The sequence below is a fragment of the Gobio gobio genome (genome assembly GCF_949357685.1).
Source record: "Gobio gobio genome assembly, chromosome: 6".
Classification (NCBI taxonomy): domain Eukaryota; kingdom Metazoa; phylum Chordata; class Actinopteri; order Cypriniformes; family Gobionidae; genus Gobio; species Gobio gobio.
The window spans coordinates 34901567-34925142 of NC_137102.1; the positions used below are offsets into that span (position 1 = coordinate 34901567).

At 39.1% G+C, this 23576-nt stretch overlaps 1 protein-coding gene across 1 annotated transcript in view; it reads left to right on the forward strand.

Annotated features, from left to right (window-relative positions):
- Nucleotides 1-23576, forward strand: part of mov10l1 (Mov10 like RNA helicase 1) — a gene marked incomplete at its 5' end in the record, with an annotated part of 140656 nt that overhangs the window by 101635 nt on the left and 15445 nt on the right. The window contains 10 exons of the mRNA XM_079820450.1: nt 330-507; nt 7702-8205; nt 11171-11241; nt 12489-12580; nt 15472-15553; nt 15695-15776; nt 17950-18131; nt 20741-20887; nt 21004-21125; nt 23472-23571. Of these exons, the coding sequence (XP_079676576.1) occupies nt 330-507; nt 7702-8205; nt 11171-11241; nt 12489-12580; nt 15472-15553; nt 15695-15776; nt 17950-18131; nt 20741-20887; nt 21004-21125; nt 23472-23571 (1560 nt within the window). The remainder of the gene's footprint in view (nt 1-329; nt 508-7701; nt 8206-11170; nt 11242-12488; nt 12581-15471; nt 15554-15694; nt 15777-17949; nt 18132-20740; nt 20888-21003; nt 21126-23471; nt 23572-23576) is intronic.

Genomic DNA, 23576 nt, shown 5'->3' on the forward strand with positions numbered 1-23576 from the left:
TACTTGGGTGCATGTAAATCTATTATAGGAGACCTCCAAAACAAAATGAGGAACCTTTTAAAATGGCATAATAAGGGCGCTTTAAAACCAGGTGTAAACCAGGCTTGGGAGTTGAAGTGTATTTACCAAATAGAATTTCACAATAATAACTTTTAAACACATTTCTTGAACACTCCGTCTACTAGTGGTTGGACAAACATAGGCACACGTTAAATCTCAGCATTTGTTAAAAGTATTTTTAAATGATTCTTTTGTAACACCTGTCACCTTTTTAATTGAAGTTATTAAAAGCTTGTTATTATAGCTCCTCTCCTCTTCTGTTTTTGCAGCCCTTGAGTTTGTCATCTATGTTGCGGCGTTTCTCTGCTCTTTTGTGGTTGGAGGAGCTGGAGGCTGAGAGGGAGCTCAGAGAGTTCAGCCTCACCGGCGCCATCCTCAGGAAGGGAGCGGTATACTTGCACCTGGAGGTGCCAGGACTCACTGAGGGCCGGCCAAACCTCTTCATTGGTGAGGGCGTTCCCTTTTTAATCTGTACTTTTTAATCATTAGTATGTATACGTTTAGGGGGAAAAAAAGATTTAGCCAGAAATTAATGGGAAAGCATAAGAAAAGTAGTCCTATAACATAGGTGAGGGTCTGGACCCAGAATCCGTCTCTTACGGACCCGGACCTACAGCCATGTCCCCTAAATTGGCAGTTGACGATGTTTACAGTAAAACATCGCGATGGACGAATATTATTTTCTACTTAAAAACTATAATTTCGTTATTTTACTAACCTAACTGACTCATCCGGGCTTTCCAATATTACACATGAGGGGAAAAAACATTGCTTTCTTCCATTTAAGAAGAGTTGTGCACTTTTAAGCAATTTTTATTTGACTATATTTCTTTACATACTTAAAAACTATAATTTCGTTAGCAATTTTTATTTTACTATATCTCTTGTAGCGACTATGAGTCAGAAAAAATAATAACTTATTAAATAACTTTAGGGAATTTAATTAAAATGAAAGAGACTCGAATGACACTATAATTTATAATTAATGTTTACACCTTAACTCATACATGGGCAATATACGGCCCGGGGTGTGAAATATACAGTGTGTAAAAAATACACACTGATGGCTGTGGAAGCAGCAATAACAATCTATTCAAATATAATTTTTCCGAAGTGATATTATACCAGACAAACATAGTGGAAGTAACTATTAAGTTTACTCTATTCTTGTCACAGTTCACCGGCCACTTTCTTGCACGTATTTCGGGAGAAACTGATAACCCTGATTCTCTGGGAATAAAAGCGATGCATCTGTAATACAGTGTTATTGTGGGTGCGGTGTCACGTGACAAATATGACGCATCGCCATGGAAACATTAAGGGGGAACAATCTAAAATAGGAACCGCCTTGAAAAAACTCACTGTGGAGTCAGTTAGAATATTAAAATTAAGCGTGAAAGGGTTAATATATGCAGAATAAATTACGCTGGCTTATCTTTTTATTAAGCTAGTTATCAGTGTGTATTGATCATTGATGGTATAAAGTTAAGCCCCCTTAACAATTTCACGTGCCCCATTTCATACTGCATTTCATACTGCAGCCGGACACACACGCCGCCTTTATCTGACAATCCAACAGATGTCGCTGTGTGAAATTACAATTTGTGACTTTACAAAGTTCCATTAAGTTACCCTTGATTGATGTTATTTTTAGAACATTGTTCAGTTTCATGTTGCTATTTCTTATGCATGTCCTGTAGATGGTGATGATGATACAGCTAAATCAAATTTAAATTCTGTGAGACGCATTGGACTATTCCATGTTGTTCTTTATCTTTCAAGCAAACAAACGTGTGATGAAGTTGATCTGCACTTAAATTGTGTTCTATTTTATAAAAGATTTAAACAACATGTTAAAAAAGAAATTACAAAAAATTAAATAATAACAAGTGAAATAAGCTGAATATGCTTTTCATTTAGTGATGAAGGTATCCCCAATTAAATTGTATAATTCCAAGCCAGATTGCCTGAAGTCTGTATGTTAATGTAACCTGCACACATACATTTGCAGTTTTGTTAATAGTTTTTGATCTTGAATAGCTATAGCTGGTATGAATGACAGTTGAACAAGATGCAGGGTAGTGTAGTAAATGAATCCTTGAAAGTAAATCTGTAAAAAAAGTAAAATTGTAACCTTAGAGTAGCCTATGTCAGACAGGCCGCACAAATATATATATTAGGCCTTGAAATAGGCTGGCAAAAGTAAAAGTAACTGTAGCCTTATACATATCTGCATTTAATTAATTTGTACGATTTAATCATGTAGCTATGTTTAATTGCAATTGTCCAAAGTGTGGCCCTCCTTTTACTTTGCCAAAGTAACTGTGGCCCTCAGACTAAAACTGTTGCCCACCCCTGCCTTAACTTATTCGTCCGCCGATATGTAAGAACTTAAAGGGGGCTCTGTTAAAGGGAAACATGTATATTTAGCTCAAATGAATGAATTAATTAATTCACAGGGAATTTTGAGAGTCTATTTCACAGCCGAGCAAATGACTCTTCCAGCGTTCATTTGGACAGGCCGTAAATATCAACTCTGCAGCGGATATTAATATCCGAACAATAGTGAAACACTATTTAACAGCCAGGTAACTTAGATCGGCAGTTCAAGACATTAAATTGAGAAGCACATAACACAAGAACAGTTAACTTTGAATACAAACGGAACTTTATTGATTACTCTAACACATCAAACTAATATCTAACATAAACACACGCACTCGCACATTCACACGTTGCAGAAAGGAAGAAGGTGAGGAAAAGAATAAGTTCTAAGAGAGAGAAATTATGAAATCCCAAGCAATATATGCATTTATGACACGACCTGAAGAAACCATTGATCAGTAATTTAACCTCCTATCGCTTCTTAGGCAGGGTTATTACATTTGATCTAATGCACCAGTTCAGCTGGGAATCTAGAGGCATTACTTGCGTTTGTCTCGTGTGTCGTCTGACAAAGGGGGTTCCCTTTTCCTGGCTGCACAGGGGTTTTCCCGGATCTTTGATTCGCTGAAGGTCTGGTCGTGTCTTGGATCGACGTCTTGGGAAGCCAATCACGTGGCGTGTTGGCGGCTGGATAAAAGTCTTGTGGGCGTTGTGTGAAGTTGAAGCGCGCTTTTGGAAACTCGTTGTTGAGAAACTTTTGCGGCGGAACTTAACAGAACCCGAGACTTAATGGAAAGAAAATAAACTTTAAGTAAAAGAAAGGAAAGTGAGAGAAAAGCAGATGGCCTGAATGAAATCGTTGTTTAACCCATTTTCTCTGATCTTGGTCTGCCACGATCGTCAGATCGTCTCCTGGGAGCTCTCTGTTCAGAACTCAACTCTGGTCAAACTGCTAGGACTTAATTCATCTCTAAACGAACAGGCCTTGAACCGGCTCGAACTGTTGTGACGTGAACTAGCTGTGACGTGAACTGGAACCGAACTGAATTCTTCGATCGTGTTCTGAGATTAAACTCAAAAATGTGCCCATCCCCTGGATGGGTTCTGGCCAATTAGGCTTCAGGGGTGACTGTGTCTCCACCCCTCCCATAAAATTGGGTTATCTATAGTAATTTAGTTTCCTGCTTTTAAGCAGAGAGTAAATTTAGACCTAATTTCTTACTATAAGGACATGATCAATTCTATAAAGATTTCATTCAGCTCATCTGTTGGATTATACCCATACGAACACACAGGTATCAAACATAGTGCCTTTTCATCCACTCATTCAATAGTTATATAATTGCATGAATTGGGAGTAATATACATGCATAATAGTCACGTGTATCAGTTGTAACACACTAACAAGCTATGTTGAAGGCTATTTGAATGAAAGTCTAACAAGCTATGTTGAAGGCTATTTGAATGGAAGTCCAATAATCAGTGATTTGATGCACTCCATATGTAACAGTTTCTGTGAGTTTGCTTTGAGTTTTAGCTGTGTCACGTGGAGTTAATTTACCGGTCATTGAAAAGACAGAGATCTGGTTTGTTTCTCTGTCTTGTGATCACAATGAGTCCTCTGTCCTCTTTAACTAAGTTTTGAACAAAAGTCCATCGGAAGTCAGTTAATTATTATCAACAACTAGTAGCTCCGGGCAGAATCGAGCCTCCATCTCTCTTGTGATCGATGGTCGATTTCCTGGGGTCTGGAGCTGAATTGGGCTTTGTGAAGGGGATGTTCATTTGATCGAATAATTTGGAAGATTCATTAAACTATATGTCTGCGTCCACAATTCCTACAGACGCTACACTCTAAACAGAAATATTTTTTTTCTACATAAATATAATTTTGTTATTTTACTAACCCAACTAATGACTTCCAACAGATTGCACGCACTTTTCGCAATCCGTTACAGAGCTATTCAATTTTGATTTTGCATATTGTTTTTTAAACATTCATTCGCTAGTTCATATGACCACCTTACAATATTTCAAGAACATAATTTATTTTCAAAAATTAATTGTGCTGCTAATTATAAGTGAAATGTAAATCAGAGTTTCGGTCTGAGTGTTGTTCCCGTTTTCTTGTTCTTGATTTGTTGTTATTCTGTGTTTTAATAAATGTGTGTTATCAGAATCACCTTCATTCTTTTATTTGATTTTACATTATGGCCAAGGCAAATTGTCTTTTAAAAGTAGCTATTAACCAGACAAAAGTTTTGACGTTCGCTGCAGTCTGGGTTTATCTGTGCAGTTAAGCCATCCCACTTGATACCAATCAAGTCTGTTTTCAAGGCCGTAAACAATAAACTTTGCGACTACAGTGCAGACAGATGAGAGAGGTAGAGGCAAGTTACACATGAAAAGGTGAGACGAAATAAGTGAGTGAGAGAAACAGTCGAGTGAGATGGAGAAAATGAGTGAGAGAAACAGTCGAGTGAGACGGGAGAGAAACAGACGAATGAGACGAAGAAAGTGAGTGAGAGAAACAGACGAATGAGACGGAGAAAGTGAGTGAAAGAAACAGATGAGTGAGACGGAGAAAGTGAGTGAAAGAAACAGACGAGTGAGATGGAGAAAGTGAGCGAGAGAAACAGACGAGTGAGACGGAGAAAGTGAGTGAAAGAAACAGACGAGTGAGATGGAGAAAGTGAGTAAAAGAAACAGACGAGTCAGATGGAGAAAGTGAGTGATAGAAACAGATAAGTGAGACGGAGAAAGTGAGAGAAACAGTCGAGTGAGACGGAGAAAGTGAGTGAGAGACGGACAAGTGAGACAAAGAAAGTGAGTGAGAGAAACAGATGAATGAGACGGAGAAAGTGAGTGAGAGAAACAGACGAATGAGACGGAGAAAGTGAGCGAGAGAAACAGACGAGTAAAACAAAGAAAGTGAGTGAGAGAAACAGACAAATGAGACGGAGAAAGTGAGCGAGAGAAACAGATGAGTGAGACAGAAAGTGAGTGAAAGAAACAGACGAGTGAGACGGAGAAAGTGAGTGAGAGAAACAGACGAATGAGACGGAGAAAGTGAGCGAGAGAAACAGACAAGTGAGACGAAGAAAGTGAGTGAGGGAAACAGTCGAGTGAGTTGGAGAAAGTGAACAAGAGAAACAGACAAGTGAGACGAAGAAAGTGAGTGAGAGGAACAGACGAATGAGATGGAGAAAGTGAGCGAGAGAAACAGACGAGTGAGACGGAGAAAGTGAGTGAGAGAAACAGTCGAGTGAGTTGGAGAAAATTAACAAGAGAAACAGACAAGTGAGACGAAGAAAGTGAGTGAGAGAAACAGACAAGTGAGACGAAGAAAGTGAGTGAGAGAAACAGACGAATGAGACGGAGAAAGTGAGCGAGAGAAACAGACAAGTGAGACGAAGAAAGCGAGTTAGAGAAACAGACGAATGAGACGGAGAAAGTGAGCGAGAGAAACAGACAAGTGAGACGAAGAAAGTGAGTGAGGGAAACAGACGAATGATACGGAGAAAGTGAGCGAGAGAAACAGACAAGTGAGACGAAGAAAGTGAGTGAGAGAAACAGACGAGTGAGACGGAGAAAGTGAGTGAAAGAAACAGTCGAGTGAGACGGATGAGAGAAACAGTCGAGTGAGATGGAGAAAGTGAGAGAAAAATAAAGAACAAATGGCGCTCTCCAAAAAAAGAAAAGTGGACAGCAAAAATAGAGCCTTTAATCCAGAATGGACAGATTAATTTCTGTTCATACTTCCCACTGGGAGCATTACACCAGTGTGTCTCATATGTTCAGAAACCGTAGCACTTATTAAAAGTGCCAATGTGAAACGCCATTATGAGACAAAACATAAAGGTTTTGAACAAACATACCCATTCAAATCTGAAGTGAGATCACAGAAAATAAGTAGCCCAGCTCAGAGCCCAATATGACCAGTCCACCAGGATCCTGAGCCACACATTCACTGCCCAACAACGTGCTAATGAGTGTTCCCTCAGAGTTGCATGGATTTTGGGTCAACACAAAAAGCCATTTACTGATGGGGGGATTGTCAAAGAATGCATGAGTGCAGTAGCTGAAACACTACTTGAAGGAAAACCAAAACAAGAGCTTTCTGATAAAATAAAGCAAATACCTATGTCAGCATCATCTGCCACAAAGAAAAGCAAACTATTAGCTCAGGACGTGCTAACCCAGCTAGATGAAGCCATGCATAAGGCATCATGTGTAGGCTTAGCTGTGGATGAGTCCACTGACATGTGTGACAATGCTCAGCTGTTAGTGTATGTAAGGTTTTTCAACACAGACCAGAAAGCATTCTGTGAAGACCTGTTAGGTGTCACTCCCCTTCAGACCAGTACAAGAGGAGAAGACATCTAACTGGTGTAACCACAGATGGAGCCCCTGCTATGATAGGGAGAGAGAAAGGAGCTGTAGCAAGACTGAAAGAGGACAATCCTGAGCTCATAGCTTACCATTGCATCATCCATCAATCTGTCCTCTGTGCTAGAGGGCTGCATTGGGATTGAGTCCCGCGGGACCCAACGTAAATCTCGCGGGAGCGGGCGGTTTGAATTTTGCTGCGGGCGGGAATGGGCGGCTAAAAAAAACACAGCGGGAATCGGCGGGATAGGGAGGTTACCTAACGACATGATGGAGAAGATGTCAATAGATGATGTAGAAAAGAACCTCAAACGAGGTATTTACAGCACAAAAGCTAAGCAAGGAAAGTCTGACATTTGGAGAAGTTTCTCAATTGTTTTGGTAGGCAAAATCATGCGGTATAACGTTATATGTATCCACATATTGCGCAGCTGGCAAATACATAGCTACTTGATCATACCTCACCAAAAACGCTCAGCACTCCCTGCAGGTCAAGTTGACATACATATTGCGGGAGCGGGCGGGAGTGTAACACATACGTTGCGGGAGCGGGCGGTAATGGTCAGAAATTCGGCGGGTGCGGGCGGGAGCGGGATGAAGAAAACAGTCCCGCGCAGGGCTCTACTCTGTGCCTCCCTGTCAGATGAGCATGCTGAGGTGATGAATACAATAATGAAAATGATAAATTTTCTCAGGGCATCCTCTTCTTACCAGCATCGCATGCTTAGGGAATTCCTCAGAGAAGTTGATGCTAATGCTGATGATCTTTTGTTGCACAACAATGTGAGATGGCTCCGCAAAGGGAGGGAGCTAAGAGAGCTAAGAAGTCAGAAGGCAACACAGTTTTCTCTCTTTTTTTTTTTTTAGAAAATGAGAAACGGATGGATAATGTGGGCTTTTTGGTTGATATCACTTCACATCTGAATGAGCTCAATTTGAGGCTACAGGGCAAGGACAATTCAATTTGTGAACTGATGACAGCTGTCCCCTCCTTTCAGTGGAAACTTGAGGTGTTCAAGAAAGACCTGCAGGGAGACTGTGCACACTCCCCAGCAGTGCAGGAACAGGTTCAGGGACAGAGAGATGTGTCTTCTTTTGTTTGTATTGATAAGCTGATTGTAAACTTTAGCAACCGTTTTGACAACTTCAGCTTTGGAAAGCAGCTCATCATGTTCATTCAGAACCCATTACTCATCACAGATGTGAGGGGGTTCTCGAAAGAAGTCACACAGCACTTTAAATGGGCAAATGCTGGGTCCCTCCAGATGCAATTGGTTGATCTCCAAGAAGATGTGGCCCTGAAAGAGCACTTAGTAAGAACTGACCCTTCCACTTTCTGGCTCCAAATGGTCCCTGAGACCGCTTTCCCAGGTCTGATACCCCTTTTCCACCAAGGCAGAGCTAGAGCTAGATTGGAGCCAGAGCCTAGTTTCAAATCGGTTCTTCGTGTTTCCACACCCAAATCCCCAGCTCCGAGCCAGGAAAAGTGGTTCTTAAGTAGCACCAAAACATTGCTGGGCTAGAAGTAAGAACTGATTACGTCAGGCGCTGGGGGCGGGGTCAACAAGACCAACACAAACTTGAGATCCGCCATTGTTGAAATAGCAGCTAATGGAGCTAACAGCTGCTGCTCGTTTGTAATCTCCGTCTATACAAATTACGGTGAACTGCATGAATGCGTTGGATTCGCTGTGTTTTCGTTGTGTTTTGATGCTGATGTAGGATCGTAAAGCCATGTGAATCAATAGTAACGCAGCGTTTGCATTGTTGATGGAAGGCTTGTTCGCAGCGGTGCTGTGCAGAGACCGATCGTCGTATGATAACGAGTCCAGCGAGAGTATATGACTCCTTATGCTTTTGATTCACTCATGCGTTTTTTTTTATATCATACGTGGATGGGTCTGTGCAGTGTTGATGCATCTCGAACAAGCCTGGTGTGTGTTTGTTTCCCGCTGCCCAGGGTTGCCAGGTTTTCACAACAAAACCCGCCCAATTGCTACTCAAAACAAGCCCAATCGCGTTTCAGGGGGGATTCCCCAGTAAAAATCACATTTGGGGGTAAAATATGTGTTTTTTTGGCATGGTTGCCTACTAAAATTCGCATTCCCGGGGCTAATATATCACACAATTGGGGTCGCTTCATCCCGCGGACATGAAAAAAACAGCCCGCGGCAAAACTACGGACTTGGCAACATTGCCACATCACCTGGCTCTGTTGTGGCTCTCAGCATGTGGAAAAGCAAACGGTTCTTAGAAGGCTCCTCAGTCGAACCAACTATGAACTGGGACTAGCTCTGGCTCTGAATTAGCTCTAGCACTGCCTTGGTGGAAAAGGGGTATGAGAAAAGTAGCCCTATACACCTTGACCATGTTTGGCTCAACATACAACTGTGAGGCAGTTTTCTCTACAATGAACATAATCAAAACTAAATATCGTTCTAGGCTCACCAATGAGCACCTCCACATGTGTATGAGAATGGCCCTGACTCCATTCAAGCCCAGGTTTAAAATTCTGGCAATCCAAGCTAGAGCTCAATTCTCTCACTAAGAAATGGGATATAAGAGGGAAAGAACGTGATACTCATAACTGTTCAATTGTTAAGATGTGTTGAGATTTATCATCTGTAAAATTGGTCGAGACTATTAAGTCAAGATGAGAAATAGAAAAGGGGAAATTCAAGCTGTTCCTCCCTTTGTTTTCTTTTTCTGAAGTTAAACATTTTGTTTGAACATACACAATTTTTGCATTTTATTTTCTCTTATTTTGAAATGTAGCCCTTTTATTTATTTAAAGCTACACTATGTAACTTTTCCGTCCACTAGAGGTCGCCTGTTCAAAATAAAGGCGTAGTTTGATGACGGCACGTTTGAGCGCAGAATCTTGGGACATGTGGTCTTCACCTCACAGCCGGATAAATAAAAAAAAACAGCTGAAAACGTAAACCGAAAATGAATGTCACCCGCCCCTCCCATTCGTGCGCAAGCGCTAAGGTTTCACTCACGGTCGAGCCGTTATCACGCGACGCGTCTGCCTATCAAAGATTAAGCATGTCAGCGGTATGAGAACAAATAGAGACGTATCCAGCTTAACTACCCATTGCCAGAAGCAACAATCCCCTTGACTACTGGCGCGCGAACGAAGGCCGCTTTCCATTGCTTGTGCGGATGAACGCAGGTATTTATCTGCCCCAAGCAGTGTTGCCAAGTCCGCGGTTTTCCCGCGGGATGTTTTTCCATGTCTGGGGGCTGAAGCGACCCCAATTGTGATATTTAGACCCAAGAATACGGATTTTAGCAGGCAACCCTGCCAAAAAAAACACATATTTTACCCCTCAAATGCCATTTTTCCCAGAGAACAGTGACAGACATTAAGAGACTATTCAGTGCAGCATCTCATGTTCTTAACGAGAACCATTCTGTGATTTTGTGTGCAGTTATTCCGATAATTGTGGATCTTTTTTTGTACAATTGTTAAAAAACTATTTTATTTGATGGAACATAAAACTTGAAGAATAATATTAGGCCTATTTGGTATTATTATTTAAATTTATTGTTAAAAATATTTTAGGTTTTGTAATGTAACTTAATAAAAGTTTGATTATTCTATTGGTTTCTGATTTTTTTTTTCATTTCAGATCCATTAAATTCAAGCAATATATATTAGTATACATTTTTAAAAGAAGCCATTTTCAGCTTCAGTTTCGGTTTTCGGCCAAGTGCATCCTAAATTTTCGGTTTCGGCCCAGAATTTTCATTTCGGTGCATCACTAGAGAGAACGTTATATATATCTACACTTATGTTCAGTTCTATGTTGCGTGACAATAAATATTGTCAAAAAGTTTTTGAATTGAACTGAATTCATTTGATTTGACAGTCAGGTATTGATTTCATGCAGATGTTGATACAACTATTAGGCTACTTAAATATATATCACACTAACTAGTTTGACATTTATGATCTTCCGGACCTTCGCGTCAAGAAATTTTCTCTAACTGGACCTCTTTAAATTTAAGTTGAATACCCCTGTCCTATAAAATAGTCCTATAAAATAGTCCTATAAATCAAGCACTACATTCCAAGTCTCCTGAGGCAAGGAGGAACAGGAGAAATACTGAATACAAAATATAATAGTTAATCACTGATAATGGAAAATAATACTGTGAGAATAATGCAAGGGTGAGTAAATGCTAAAATAAAGTTTCATATTTTGCATATTAAATATTCATAAAAAAAAAAAAAACTTGGTGAAAAGAGCAAATTCTGCATCTAATTTTGCATCTTTTTGTGAGAGTCATTTGGTGTACGTAATACTAAAATTGTTTAATCCTCCTATAGGTGATAAAGTGGTTCTGAAGAAACCCTGTAGTGGAGGAATTGTTCTTGAGTATATGTCTTACGTCACAGAGGTATCTTGAAAATTTCTGTTCTTAATGTTTAGATTATTCTTTCCATGTAGGTCTCCAACTAGGTTTCTTCATATAGTTAATTTACATTTACATTTATGTAGGGCTGTCACGAGTACTTGCTTTAAAAAAAAATTGTTTGCAATTTACCCGTGTCGATTTAACCAGCAAAATACCAGAAGTGGAGCATTCTACAGACGAGAATCCATGAACTGCATTATTAGACCATTTTCTAAGGTTGCACAATGTATTAAAACCATTTAAAAACAATACTAGAGCAAATATAATGCTATTGAGAATTCACAAAGAAATATTAAATTAATATATGCCCTGCAGGTTTAATATATGTATGCGCTTTTAATTATTAACATGCGTGTTGGTTACGTGTGTCTCCACATGACTGCTAGACATGAACTGTTCTCATTTACATGTTCTCATCTCTGCATATGATGTGAGTTTGGGATGCTTGTAACGTTCATCTGAGAACGCAAAGATTTGTAAGATAAATCATTTATAAACCTACAGCAACACAGGAGAGAACATCATTTTCTAAATATGCGAACTGTTCATCATGATTTCAAAATAAAAGTTTGCATGTTTTGATGTCCACATTTTCTTGTTCAAGAAATTACAGTGACTGTAGCATTTCTATTGTAAAGTGATCAAATATTAAAGCTTAAGTGAACATTTGAATCAAATAGTAAATAATATTGACCAATATTAAAGGATTTGATCTGCTGTAAAGTGTAACAACATCAGGCCGCTGGCGCCCTTCTGCAGGCATTTGTCATACATAAATGCATACATTATTTACTCAAGTTGATTGTAAAAATACATATTATATATAATATATAGACAGTGTTCTATAAAACCATATGATTACTTGATTTTAATACTTTATTTGAACCAAATATTACCTTATTGTTATTTTTTCTAAAAAAAACAAAATTATATATTGTTTGCATAGGTCTATTTTATATGATTGATTAATCAAAATAATTGACTGATTACTTGATTTAACAAAAATAATTGTTAGTGACAGCCCTACATTTATGTATGCTTTGTATCAGTTTGTGAATTTCCTGGTAATCAGAGCCAATTTTTTTTCAATTGTTTTTTTTTTTTCTTTTAAAAGTTGTAACCAATAAGACGGTGAATGTTTTGCAGGAATTTACCTTATTGTATTGGGCAGTATTTGTAATGTGATTTGATTGACTTTGTCACTCAAAAGTGTGCAATGATGTTCACAGATCACAGAAGATGACGTGAGTTTACGCGTGAATGCTGATTTCCAGCATAGCTACCTCGGAGAACCTCTGGACGTGGAGTTCTCCTTCAACAGGTGCTGCTGGCTCGCTCCACCACACTGCTGCCATTTCATGTTTAAAGATTCTTACAAGAATATCCTGTTTTGTCCAGGGTGACCACAAGGAGGTGCCATTGCGCTTTGGAACAGATAAAACATTTTGGCGACAACAGTAAGAATCACATTGTGCTAATTATTACATCAGATATTTTCAATGTCATATTGCTTTGACAAATAACTCTATTGCAAATAGTTTCTGTCACCATTGGGCAAATTATAAAACGACTTTTCTGTTGAGCTTTTAACAGCTGAAGTTCTGAGACAATGTCTAGAAAATATTGGCGCTTCTATGAGAGATAAAAACACCGTCTTGGACTATTTGGTGTGACATGCTAAAAGCAGTCAATTAAATGTCACATTATCAGAATTTTGGAGTCGCAAAATGATCTAATGAAGAATCAAATGGTTTGGTCGATTTTGACGGAACTCCAACTATTTGTTAGGGCTGTCCTCAATTAAAGATTTTTCTAGTCAAATATTAGTCGTTTATTATTAAGTTCGACTAGTCACTCATTTATGATATTAATATAAATATTTAAACCCTTTTCTGTTGCCACAAGTATATGTTTGAGTTTCAGAGCTGAAAATGAATATTCAATTTAACATTGTTAACATAGTACCCTATTTCTCAGTAAATGTAGAACAAAGCCAGGGCCTAAAACTAACTTTTAATAAATATTTTTTACCGAACATTAAACTGTTTTTGCAAAAAAGGCACCAATATACCGATACTGTACACATGCGTTTTCTTTCTCAACTGTTTACATTCACTTAAGATATAACCGACTATGTTTACTCGGATACTCGCTATTTTTTTAACATTTTTTTTGTGTGATTTTTTTTTGCAAAAGCGCATGTAGACATGAACGAGAGCTCCGTTTAAGTATTCACTTGCTGTCTGAGGAGCGGCTTTCTGGACGAGCTTTGGATGTGTGCGCACACTAAACTTTCCACACAGCGCGCAATTAATGAAATTAGCTCCCTTTCGCATCGTCTTGCACTTCAATGATTAAATTGTCAAGGTTTAAACATGACAATGCAGCGCTGGCCCGTCAACTGTCCCGAGCCTCGTTCAGGTTCATGCATTGATAGAATTGATGATAACTCTTTTCCTCTTCTTGTTGACTAATGTTTAGTCTACTATTAGGGGGCAGCCATACTATTTGTATAGTCTGACATGAAGTTTGGGATTTTATGTTGTCACTGGGGAAATATTGTGCAAACAAATCTTTTTAAGGACAGGAAAAGAGCTGAGTTTCGTTGTATTCTCCAGTCTTCATGTCTAGCATATGCTTTAAACTTTTTCTGTTAACCTGCACCTCCACATTGGAGCATAGACCGGTAAACCTATAAAATTGCAGTCGCTTAAAGATATAAATGGTAAAACAGTGGTCATATGTAGAAGCGCAGGTTTCAATTATTTTTTTGATTGATGTGTATTTTGTCAAGAACTGATATACACTATATTGCCATAAGTTTTGGGACGCCTACCTTTACATGCACATGAACTTTAATGACATCCCATTCTTAATTCGTAGGGTTTAATATGGATTTGGCCCACCCTTTGCAGCTGTAACAGCTTCAGCTCTTCTGTGAAGGCTTTCCAGAAGGTTTAGGAGTGTGTTTATGGGAATTTTTGAACATTCTTCTGGAAGGACATTTGTGAGGTCAGGCACTGATGTTGGACGAGAAGGCCTGGCTTGCAGTCTCTTCTCTAATTCATCCCAAAGGTGTTCTATCGGGTTGAGGTCAGTCAAGTTCCTTCACACCAAACTCGTTCATCCGATGTCTTTATGGACCTTGCTTTGTGCACTGGTGTGCAGTCATGTTGGAACAGGAAGGGGCCATCCCCAAACTGTTCCCATAAAGTTGGCTGCATGAAACTGTCCAAAATGTCTTGGTATGCTGAAGCATTAAGAGTTCCTTTCACTGGAACTAAGGGGCCTAGTCCAACCCCCGACACACACACACCATAATCATGTACAACACACACACACACACACCATAATCCCCCCTCCACCAAACTTTACACTTGGCACAATGCAGTCATGCAAGTAATGTTCTCCTGGCAACCACCAAACCCAGACTTGTCCATCGGACTGCCAGACAGAGAAGCGTTATTCGTCACTCCAGAGAACACATCTCTACTGCTCTAGAGTCCAGTGGCGCCGTGCTTTACATCACTGCATCCGACGCTTTGCATTGCACTTGGTGATGTAAGGCCTGGATGCAGCTGCTCTACCATGGAAACCCATTCCATGAAGCTCTCTATGCACTGTTCTTGAGCTAATCTTCTGCGCACTGTGCGCCTCAGCATGCGACTGACGTCGCTCTGTGATTTTACTTGGCCTACCACTTCGTGGCTGAGTTTCTGTTGTTCCCAATTGCTTCCACTTTGTTATAATACCTTTAACAGTTGACCGTGAAATATTTAGTAGTGAGGAAATTTCTCAGTGCACAGGTGGCAACCTATCATGGTACCCTGCTTCAATTCACTGAGCTCCTGAGAGCGACCCTTTCTTTCATAAATATTTGTAGAAGCAGTCTGCATTCCTAGGTGCTTGATTTTATACACCTGTGGCCATGGAAGTGATTGGAACTCAATTATTGGAGGGGTGTCCCAATACTTTTGGCAATATAGTGTACATTGGTTAAGCTTATGGTTTAAACAGGGGTCACCGTGACCACCTGCATGTTAACAAGTTTAAAAAATCATGGTGGTTTTGTTCTGAAGGAATCTGGATCCTACTGTTAATGATTTTTACAATTTAAGTATATAAAATGGATGAGCATTTGAGTTGTTTTTTATGGAGAAACAATAGTTTAGATTTAATGTTGTATTGTCTTGGTTGAGTTTTGTTTCCCAGTATGCTCACTCTGCAACCGCCCCAGTGGAATGGAGAGTGGGGTCCACAGGAAGAGGATGAACATCTCCCAGAGGAGGTGAAAGTGAGCATGTTCATTTATTCATCATAGTTATGACAAGATCTAACTCTTAGAACCTAATCTAACACTTAGAACCTAGAGTCTGTAATATATGATCATGGATCATGTGTTTGATAAGTCTGTCTGTGTTCTGATTGTCATCAGGAGAATGGCGCAACCCAAACAATCAATGGCTCATCGTCACTGACTGCAGAGATGGTGTCTGTGGCCACACAAACTAAAACAGGTAACTCCAAAAAAGAAAAGGGAAAAAAAGCGGAATTCACTTTTTTTCATCACTTTTAACTGCAACTTTTTTTAGGGGCCAAGCACAAAAGGTGCTTTAGCCACTATTGTAATTGTTGGTTCTCTTTATCATTTTTCTTGGTTTTCTTTATATTTCAGCCCTAGAAACCAGAAACTGATGAAATTTGACACCCTGATTATGGTGCTCCTGAATAGTAATCTGACCAATTTTCAGTTCTCTTGACCAATTTTCATTTCTCTTGGACCAAATCTATAGCCACACCGGCTGTTAAATTTATTTTGGTAATGAAATTATTAGTTCACCTGATTACTCTTCTCATGCTGATCACAATCAGTCTCTTAACTAAAACTAACGAGTACAGTTTCCTCCATATTTATACCATGGTTAATGTAAACATAGAATTAAACCGAAAGAAACAGGCTATTAATTAATTACTGTGTGCGTTCAGAGCTTTTGTAAGCACCAAGTTCCCTTATGAACTGAAAGGATCAATTATCAGCGCAATATGACTGAAGCCCTATTATTTAATTTTGCATGAGGGGTGTGTGTATCACTGTATAGGCCACTATGTGTGCGTTTGCGCTCAAAGTGTGATAAGATTTGCACAAGACGTTCCTATCACAAAGCTAATGATAAAATGTGTAACCCATTTGATTTCTATTGAGAATTTAATCACCGTTACTAGAAATGATAAAGTTTTATTGTATTTATTGTGGTAAGTTTTGACTAACTTATTGAGTTTATAATTGATCATCTGTTAAGGGCATAGGTTTTCCACTAAAGATTTTTATAGCATGGCATGTTGTAGCTATAGTTTCTTGATGTGTAGGCTGCTATTTTTCATAGATAAAAAAAGAAGGAAAAAATTGGCCTATATTATTTGCTAAGCCTCACCTGTAATTATAGCCTTGTCGTAACAGATGTGACCCATGCTGGCAAAATTAGTCGCAATGGGCAAATTTTCAAAAATGAGTTAGTTATTTTCAACCATACCGTAAAGTCCCTGGTAGTAACACAAAATTTTGCGCACACACCACATCAAAATCAAATGTCTATAGGAAAAATATTCAACTTTTTTTTTTCATGATACCACAATGGTTTGATTAACATTGAGACAGACAGCCTATATTAAGACCTATTGTACCGCACGTATCTAATATAATGTCAGACATCAGATGTTTTTCCCCAACAGTTAATCAAATGTTCACAAAAGACTTAACTTTTATTAAGATATTTTGAAATACTGTAATTCCGTGTATACGTGTATATCGGGATCATGCGCTGTCTGAGACGTCTGTGCGTGCACGCCAGTCAGCACAAGTAAGATCATTTTGTTTACATCAGCATGAGTTTGAAAATCACATTTCATTGGTTTAGACTCCATCGAGAATCATTTTGAATATTCACAAAGTTGGAATGCTGTACTTTAAAGTGATTCCAAACTTGTACTGAGGGAGAGGCGGTATTAACATTTAAGTGGCATGGCATCTGACGCACCGAAGCCGATGGCACATGTCGCTATGCTTAGTGACACATGTGGTGACCAGTGTTTAAATCAAAACTACATCATTGAACTCTACCCATTTACTGCAATCGCCATTTTATAATTTTTATTTTTCTTTTTCTTTTTTTGCTGCTACTCTTACCAAAATTGACTCAGAGGATCACTGGACCGAGCCACACAGAAATGACGGAACATAATTTTTCACCTCAGTTCATGTCATTGTAACTTTTGAACTAAGCAGTGTCGATCAAATTGGTTGAGAGGCTGTCTTGGCTATAATTCGATCTATTGAAACTAAACTCGGGTATACTTAATCAGCACTATGATCTGAGGGTACTTGCTAGATTTGGAAACAGCGCCACCTACATGCGCAGAGATTTGCTATATATTTTATACACTATGACGTATCAGCACAACATTTGGTAGAAATCATTGTCAGCATGTCCTGATGGTGCCTGACAAGTTTAAAGACAGAGCCACTTAACACTTACCTTTCTCAAGTGGACCGTGCATGTTTTTTGCCCTGAGCCATGTTAGCTTAGCTTACTAATCAATAATCTTGTTTCTAATGTGGCTCTTGCTGCTTGCATCTAGATTTCCTTCGGAATTTGTAATTTTGTGAATTCAGCCATATCTATGCTATTTCAGATTTGACGTTGTCTGCAAAACGCATCCCAAACGCTGGCCAGTTTTTCAACGTTCAGCTGAATTCTGCCCAGAAGGAGGCCATTAAACGGATTCTGAGTGGAGAATGTCGTCCCACGCCCTACATCCTGTTTGGGCCTCCTGGCACAGGCAAAACCATTACACTCATAGAAGCTATTCTGCAGGTAGTTTACGAATTACTACAGTTTGTGCCTGTGCCTGGAAATCTGCAAATTGTTTAAAAAAAAATGCTATTAATAAATGTTTATGTATTGCATAATGTTTAGGTTTGCTTTAGTGGTCAGACAATATTTGGCATTTTTTTGGGGTTATAAGCAGGGCTTAAAAACGGAAAAAATATCAATCGGTTCACTCCGAGCAGAATCGATATTATAGCGTTTCCGTTTTTGCGTTCCTCAATAAACATTACTGTTCCGAAAACGGTTTGATTTGAAAAAATACCGGTTAATAACGTTATTTTAATTTAGCCTATACTTTAAACAAATATGTATAAATAGACTTATTTTTCACTCAATAATAATAATACGCATGGTAATTAAACTTGAATATTTATTTCATAACATTTTTAAAACCACAACAGAAATACATGCATTAATTACAAAGCATAAACAGCGGGACAAATATTGACCTGTTTTAATGGAGCGGAAAGTGGCCCTCTTATGCCTAATTCTTTTCAGAAGAGTGATAACATTCTTTGTACATAACTTTTTTTTCAACACGACTTGTTTTAAAAATTGCATGAATAAAGAATAAATAAACTGGATAACCATTGCTCTTTTAATGCACTGTCAACTGCTAATTTCAAAGCAAACACTGCGCAACACTTCCTTGCATCACATAATCAAATTCTGTCAGCTAATAAAGCTTGATCATTTAATGCAATATAACATACCATTTAATACAAAGCATCAACCGTCTATATAGAAAACATTGACCTGTCCTGATCTGAAAGACTATAGGAAAAATGTTTGATAGATGCTAGTAGCCTACTTGGATAGGCTTAAACGGAATCCATAAACTAGCCTAAATCAGTCTATTTGAGCTTAAAGTCCGTACTGCTTATTTAAACATACGAAAAGAATGTCCTCCAATAGCTGCACATTCATTGTAGACCTCAGCGGGGAAAGAAATGTACTTGAGGCATGAAAATGCGCGCTCTACACTGACTTGCGTACCGGTAGATTCATAGATGACTGGTGCGCGGGCATTTCACTCACGCTTGATACGTCAACATCACATGCTGTACTACTCAATTCATGATTGGTCACTGCCAAATTAAAAAATTTGTTCCTCTTAATTTCGTTCGTTTTCGTTTTCGTTCCTTGAACCGGTTCAGAGCCCTGGTTATAAGTGTCAGAAGCAGGACTTTTATTTTGAGAATACCTAGATGGCCAGATGCACAGGAGCTTCCATTCTCTGGCTTCATTAGCTGTAAAATTATTAGACGATTAAACTGACTTGGCTTCCATTAATTGGTAATAGAAAGGCATAAACTATAATACTTTCTCATATACCATCGGCATTCAGCAAATACACATTCATTAAAACAATTACTAATTTGTTCAATTTGTCACTAAACAAGTACATTTCTCTTTATTATAGTGTTGTGAACTTCTGTTGTTTCTTGAAGTAGAGACCAGGAGAACTTGGATAGGTTTTTCAGCAGGATTCTTTATTGAGAAAAACGTGCTGTCTTTCCGCTGAGGTTCCAAGTCTGACTAAAGCCAGTTGAACATTGTATTTTATATACATTTCAAGGGGAGGGATTATACAGCAGGGGAGGAGACACTCTAAGCAATACAATGCTTGATTTAATCAGCATAACCGTGTCAATCAAATGCATAGATGCTAATCCAATCACTCAGCATAACAGTGTCACTCAAATGCATAGATTCAATCAGCCTACCATAGGGCTGGGCGATATATCGCATGACATTGTTAGGCGCATCTCGTCAGTAAAGCCGGTTCCTTGATTAGTAGTAAATCGCCATCACCTGCTTTCAGATAGAGCGGCATTTACTACACAGAGCCGTAGTTCACTGACAAGCTGAGCCATATCGCATTAATTATCACGGACGTATCGCCTGCGATAATTAATGCGATATGGCTCAGCTTGTCAGTGAACTACGGCTCTGTGTAGTAAATGCCGCTCTATCTGAAAGCAGGTGATGGCGATTTACTATTAATCAAGGAACCGGCTTTACTGACAAGATGCGCCTAACAATGTCATGGGATATATCGCCCAGCCCTAGCCTTCCACTCAGGGGCTCCAAAAGTCATTAAAGACAAATGGTGCTCATTTTAGAAACAATGAAGAGAACAGGAACTGGCCTGGAAAATACAGGTTTTGGGAAACCTGCCCAGACAGAGTATCACCAATCTCTGAGCTTATGCTAAATGGTCAGGAAGTGCATAAAGACAAAAGACTTAATGTCTCAAACACTTACACGGTCTTACGTAATCTCCTTAGAATTTCCTCAAGTTTACTTCAAAATGTAAAACACAAATATAGATAATGTTTTCAGTTATATTCTATTACATTGGAACCTATATATAACAATGTATACATTTGTAATCCCACAATAGCATTAATATTAAGCTAAGGGGGAAAAAAATACAGGAAATGTACTAAAACAGAATCCAGCAGTCATTGCCTTTTTTCATAATTTGCTGCTTTATTAGAACGCATGTCAGCCAAGAGTGCATGTTCTGTTTTCTTACATCAAAGCACAATAATGTGCATAAACTATGTGTACTGTGTTTGTATGTGCAGGTGCATCACCGCATCCCCTGCAGTCGTGTGCTGGTGTGCACACCCTCGAACAGCGCCGCTGACCTCGTCTGCATGCGCCTGCACCAGAGTGGATACTTGCACGCTGCCAGTCTGGCTCGTGTTAACGCCACCTGCAGGCCAGAAGAGGTGCTGTTGTGTCTCCAGCTGTTATTTTAATGTGGTTCTCTTGCTGTTCTCTCCCATCTGGTGATTCTACCTGGGTTAGTAAAGCATTTTTAATTATCATATTTTGTGCTCTACAGTCTATGCCAGAGGAGTTGCGTCAGTACGCAAGAGCTGGAGAAGATATTCGACATGCCAGTTTTCATCGTATTGTTGTTTGCACTTGTTCCAGTGCTGGAATGTTCTACCAGATTGGTCTGCGGTAAAAAACTGACACTTAACACTGTTACATGCTATGTGCACTGCATGGCTCTGTTCTTAAATATACTTCATAAAATATTGTGCATTGTGCTTTATTTTGACACTTAAACCACACTTAAATCGATTGGTTCACAAATGAGAATGCTGTCATCATTCACTCCAGTTCTGAATGTGGCGACTGACGTGTGAATGTGGCACATCACCTGAACTTTTGTTCGAAATACATGTAATGCACATGTAAATGAAAATGTGAATCGGACTGCAAAATTTGGGGTTCATATAAACAGAACTTTCAGAATCCAAAATCAGATTAATTCGGTTTGATGAACATTGTTGCATGTAAACTAGGGCTGCGTGGTATATCAGTTTAGCATCGATGTTGCAGGATGTACGAATACACGCCAAAATTATGTCAAACTGCCCGTCTCAGTGAGTATCCTCGTAAATGCAGTCGTTTTTGGCTTAGGTGAACGTAAACAATAGAAAAAAAAACAGAAGTGTATCATATTGGATCTGTGCATTTGGTCTTTAATGACAGACAGCAGTGTATTAGGTGTATTAGGCTGCTGTTACTTTATGTTAATGAAGAGAATACAAAGAGTAGGGATGCACCAAATCCAGGATTCTGGTTCGAATTCGGCCGAATATTAGACTTTTTGACGGGGTTCGGTTTCTGCCGAACCTTAGAATTTTTTTCCACCGAACCTGGGGCCTCATTTATAAAACTTTGCGTAGGATTTGCGTCAGAAGTGGCATACGGATGAAACATAGGACGTGCGTACGCACAGAAATATTCGGATTTATAAAACATAAAAGTTTTCCCTTAATAAATCACAATCAATTCTAAATGTAGCGGAGCTTTTGCGGCTTCATGTCACGCCCATAGTTGCCCATAAATAGTTAATATTCATCGATTGCGAAATCATGGCAAACATGGAGAGGAAATAAAAAAAACGTAACTTCACTCAACGTGAAATAGAAGTTATCGTTGACGAGGTTGAAAAGAGGAGAAAAATGTTGTTTTGGAGGGCACAGTGTGGGCATTACTAATGCCAAAAAGGCACTTGAGTGGCAAAAGGTTGCAGACGGCGTAAATGCTGTAGCCTCACAACCTCGGACCATGGCCGAAATAAAAAAGAAATGATCGGACATCAAATTCGAGGCAAAAAAGCGTCTAGCGCTCCATCGCCAGAGTGTGTCCTCATTTGCCAGCAAGTCTTCTTGCTGTCTGAAGATGCGTTCACTCCGAATCCTTCCATTTGCCACATCTTCTAGTGCAAGATCAGCCATTGTGCGTCTTTTACGCATTGTGATGGGGCATTTTATTTCCATCCATTTAATTGCATCTGACAAGCTACAGATGTCGGTTATAATCTATGTGGAAATGGGAAAAGTTCAGTGCAAATGTAATGTCTTGCAGCTTTCTGAATGGTTGAGACATACGTCATACATTATTTTATCAAAAATAAAACTAAAGGCATATGCATGAATACCATGATTCCGTAGCTGATGAAGAAATTGTACCATGAAAACAACTTTCGCCAGTGGACAATTAATACATCTATCCATCTATTTATCTATCTACCTATATATCTCCCTAATTATCTATCTATCTAATTGCATCTATATCTGCTCAGCCAGACGGACACATTGACGACAATATCAGTTTTGCACATTATTTCGTTCTGTTTACCATATTATTTGTGAGGATGAATTGCATAACATGCCAATATTATTGCGGAACATATTTAACTTTTCTTTTTGCAAATATTTGTTAATTTGCATTTCTGTTGTAATTTTCGTTTGATTTTGTTTTTTACACTGCAGATCGATCAAACGGGTGTTCGTGTAGGCTGTTAATTGTAAAACTTGCTTTGTGAAGTCTTCATGTTATTTATGATTGGCAGTATTGCCATTTTTTTTACACAACGGTCTACAGTTTCACACACTTTCACGTGTTTTTTCCATCTGCCGACGTTGTCGCCATTTCTCATTTCACCCGTTTTTGTGCGTACGCCTGGGTCAGAGCTTGCGTGGAGGACCGCACATTTTCCCGTCAAGTTTGCTTTTTATAAATACCAATTATTGCGTAGAGAGTGGCGTACGCCTTCTTTTGTGCATACGCAACGTTTATAAATGAGGCCCCTGAACACTAGGCTTGCACTTTGCGCACTCCGCTGGTCGAACGTAATGATGCCGCCGTTGTTTATGGGAAGGTGTTTACTAGCTGGACCGTTCGGCTGCATTACACTGAGTGAAATATAAGGGTTATTCACTCTCAAATTTAAAATGGCAACATATAATGTCAATAATGTTGCATATTTTGTGTATGTACGTGTGTTTTCAGGGTTGGTCATTTTACCCATGTGTTTGTGGATGAGGCTGGTCAGGCCACTGAACCCGAAACTCTGATCCCTCTGAGTTTGCTGTCTGAGACAAGTGGGCAGGTAAG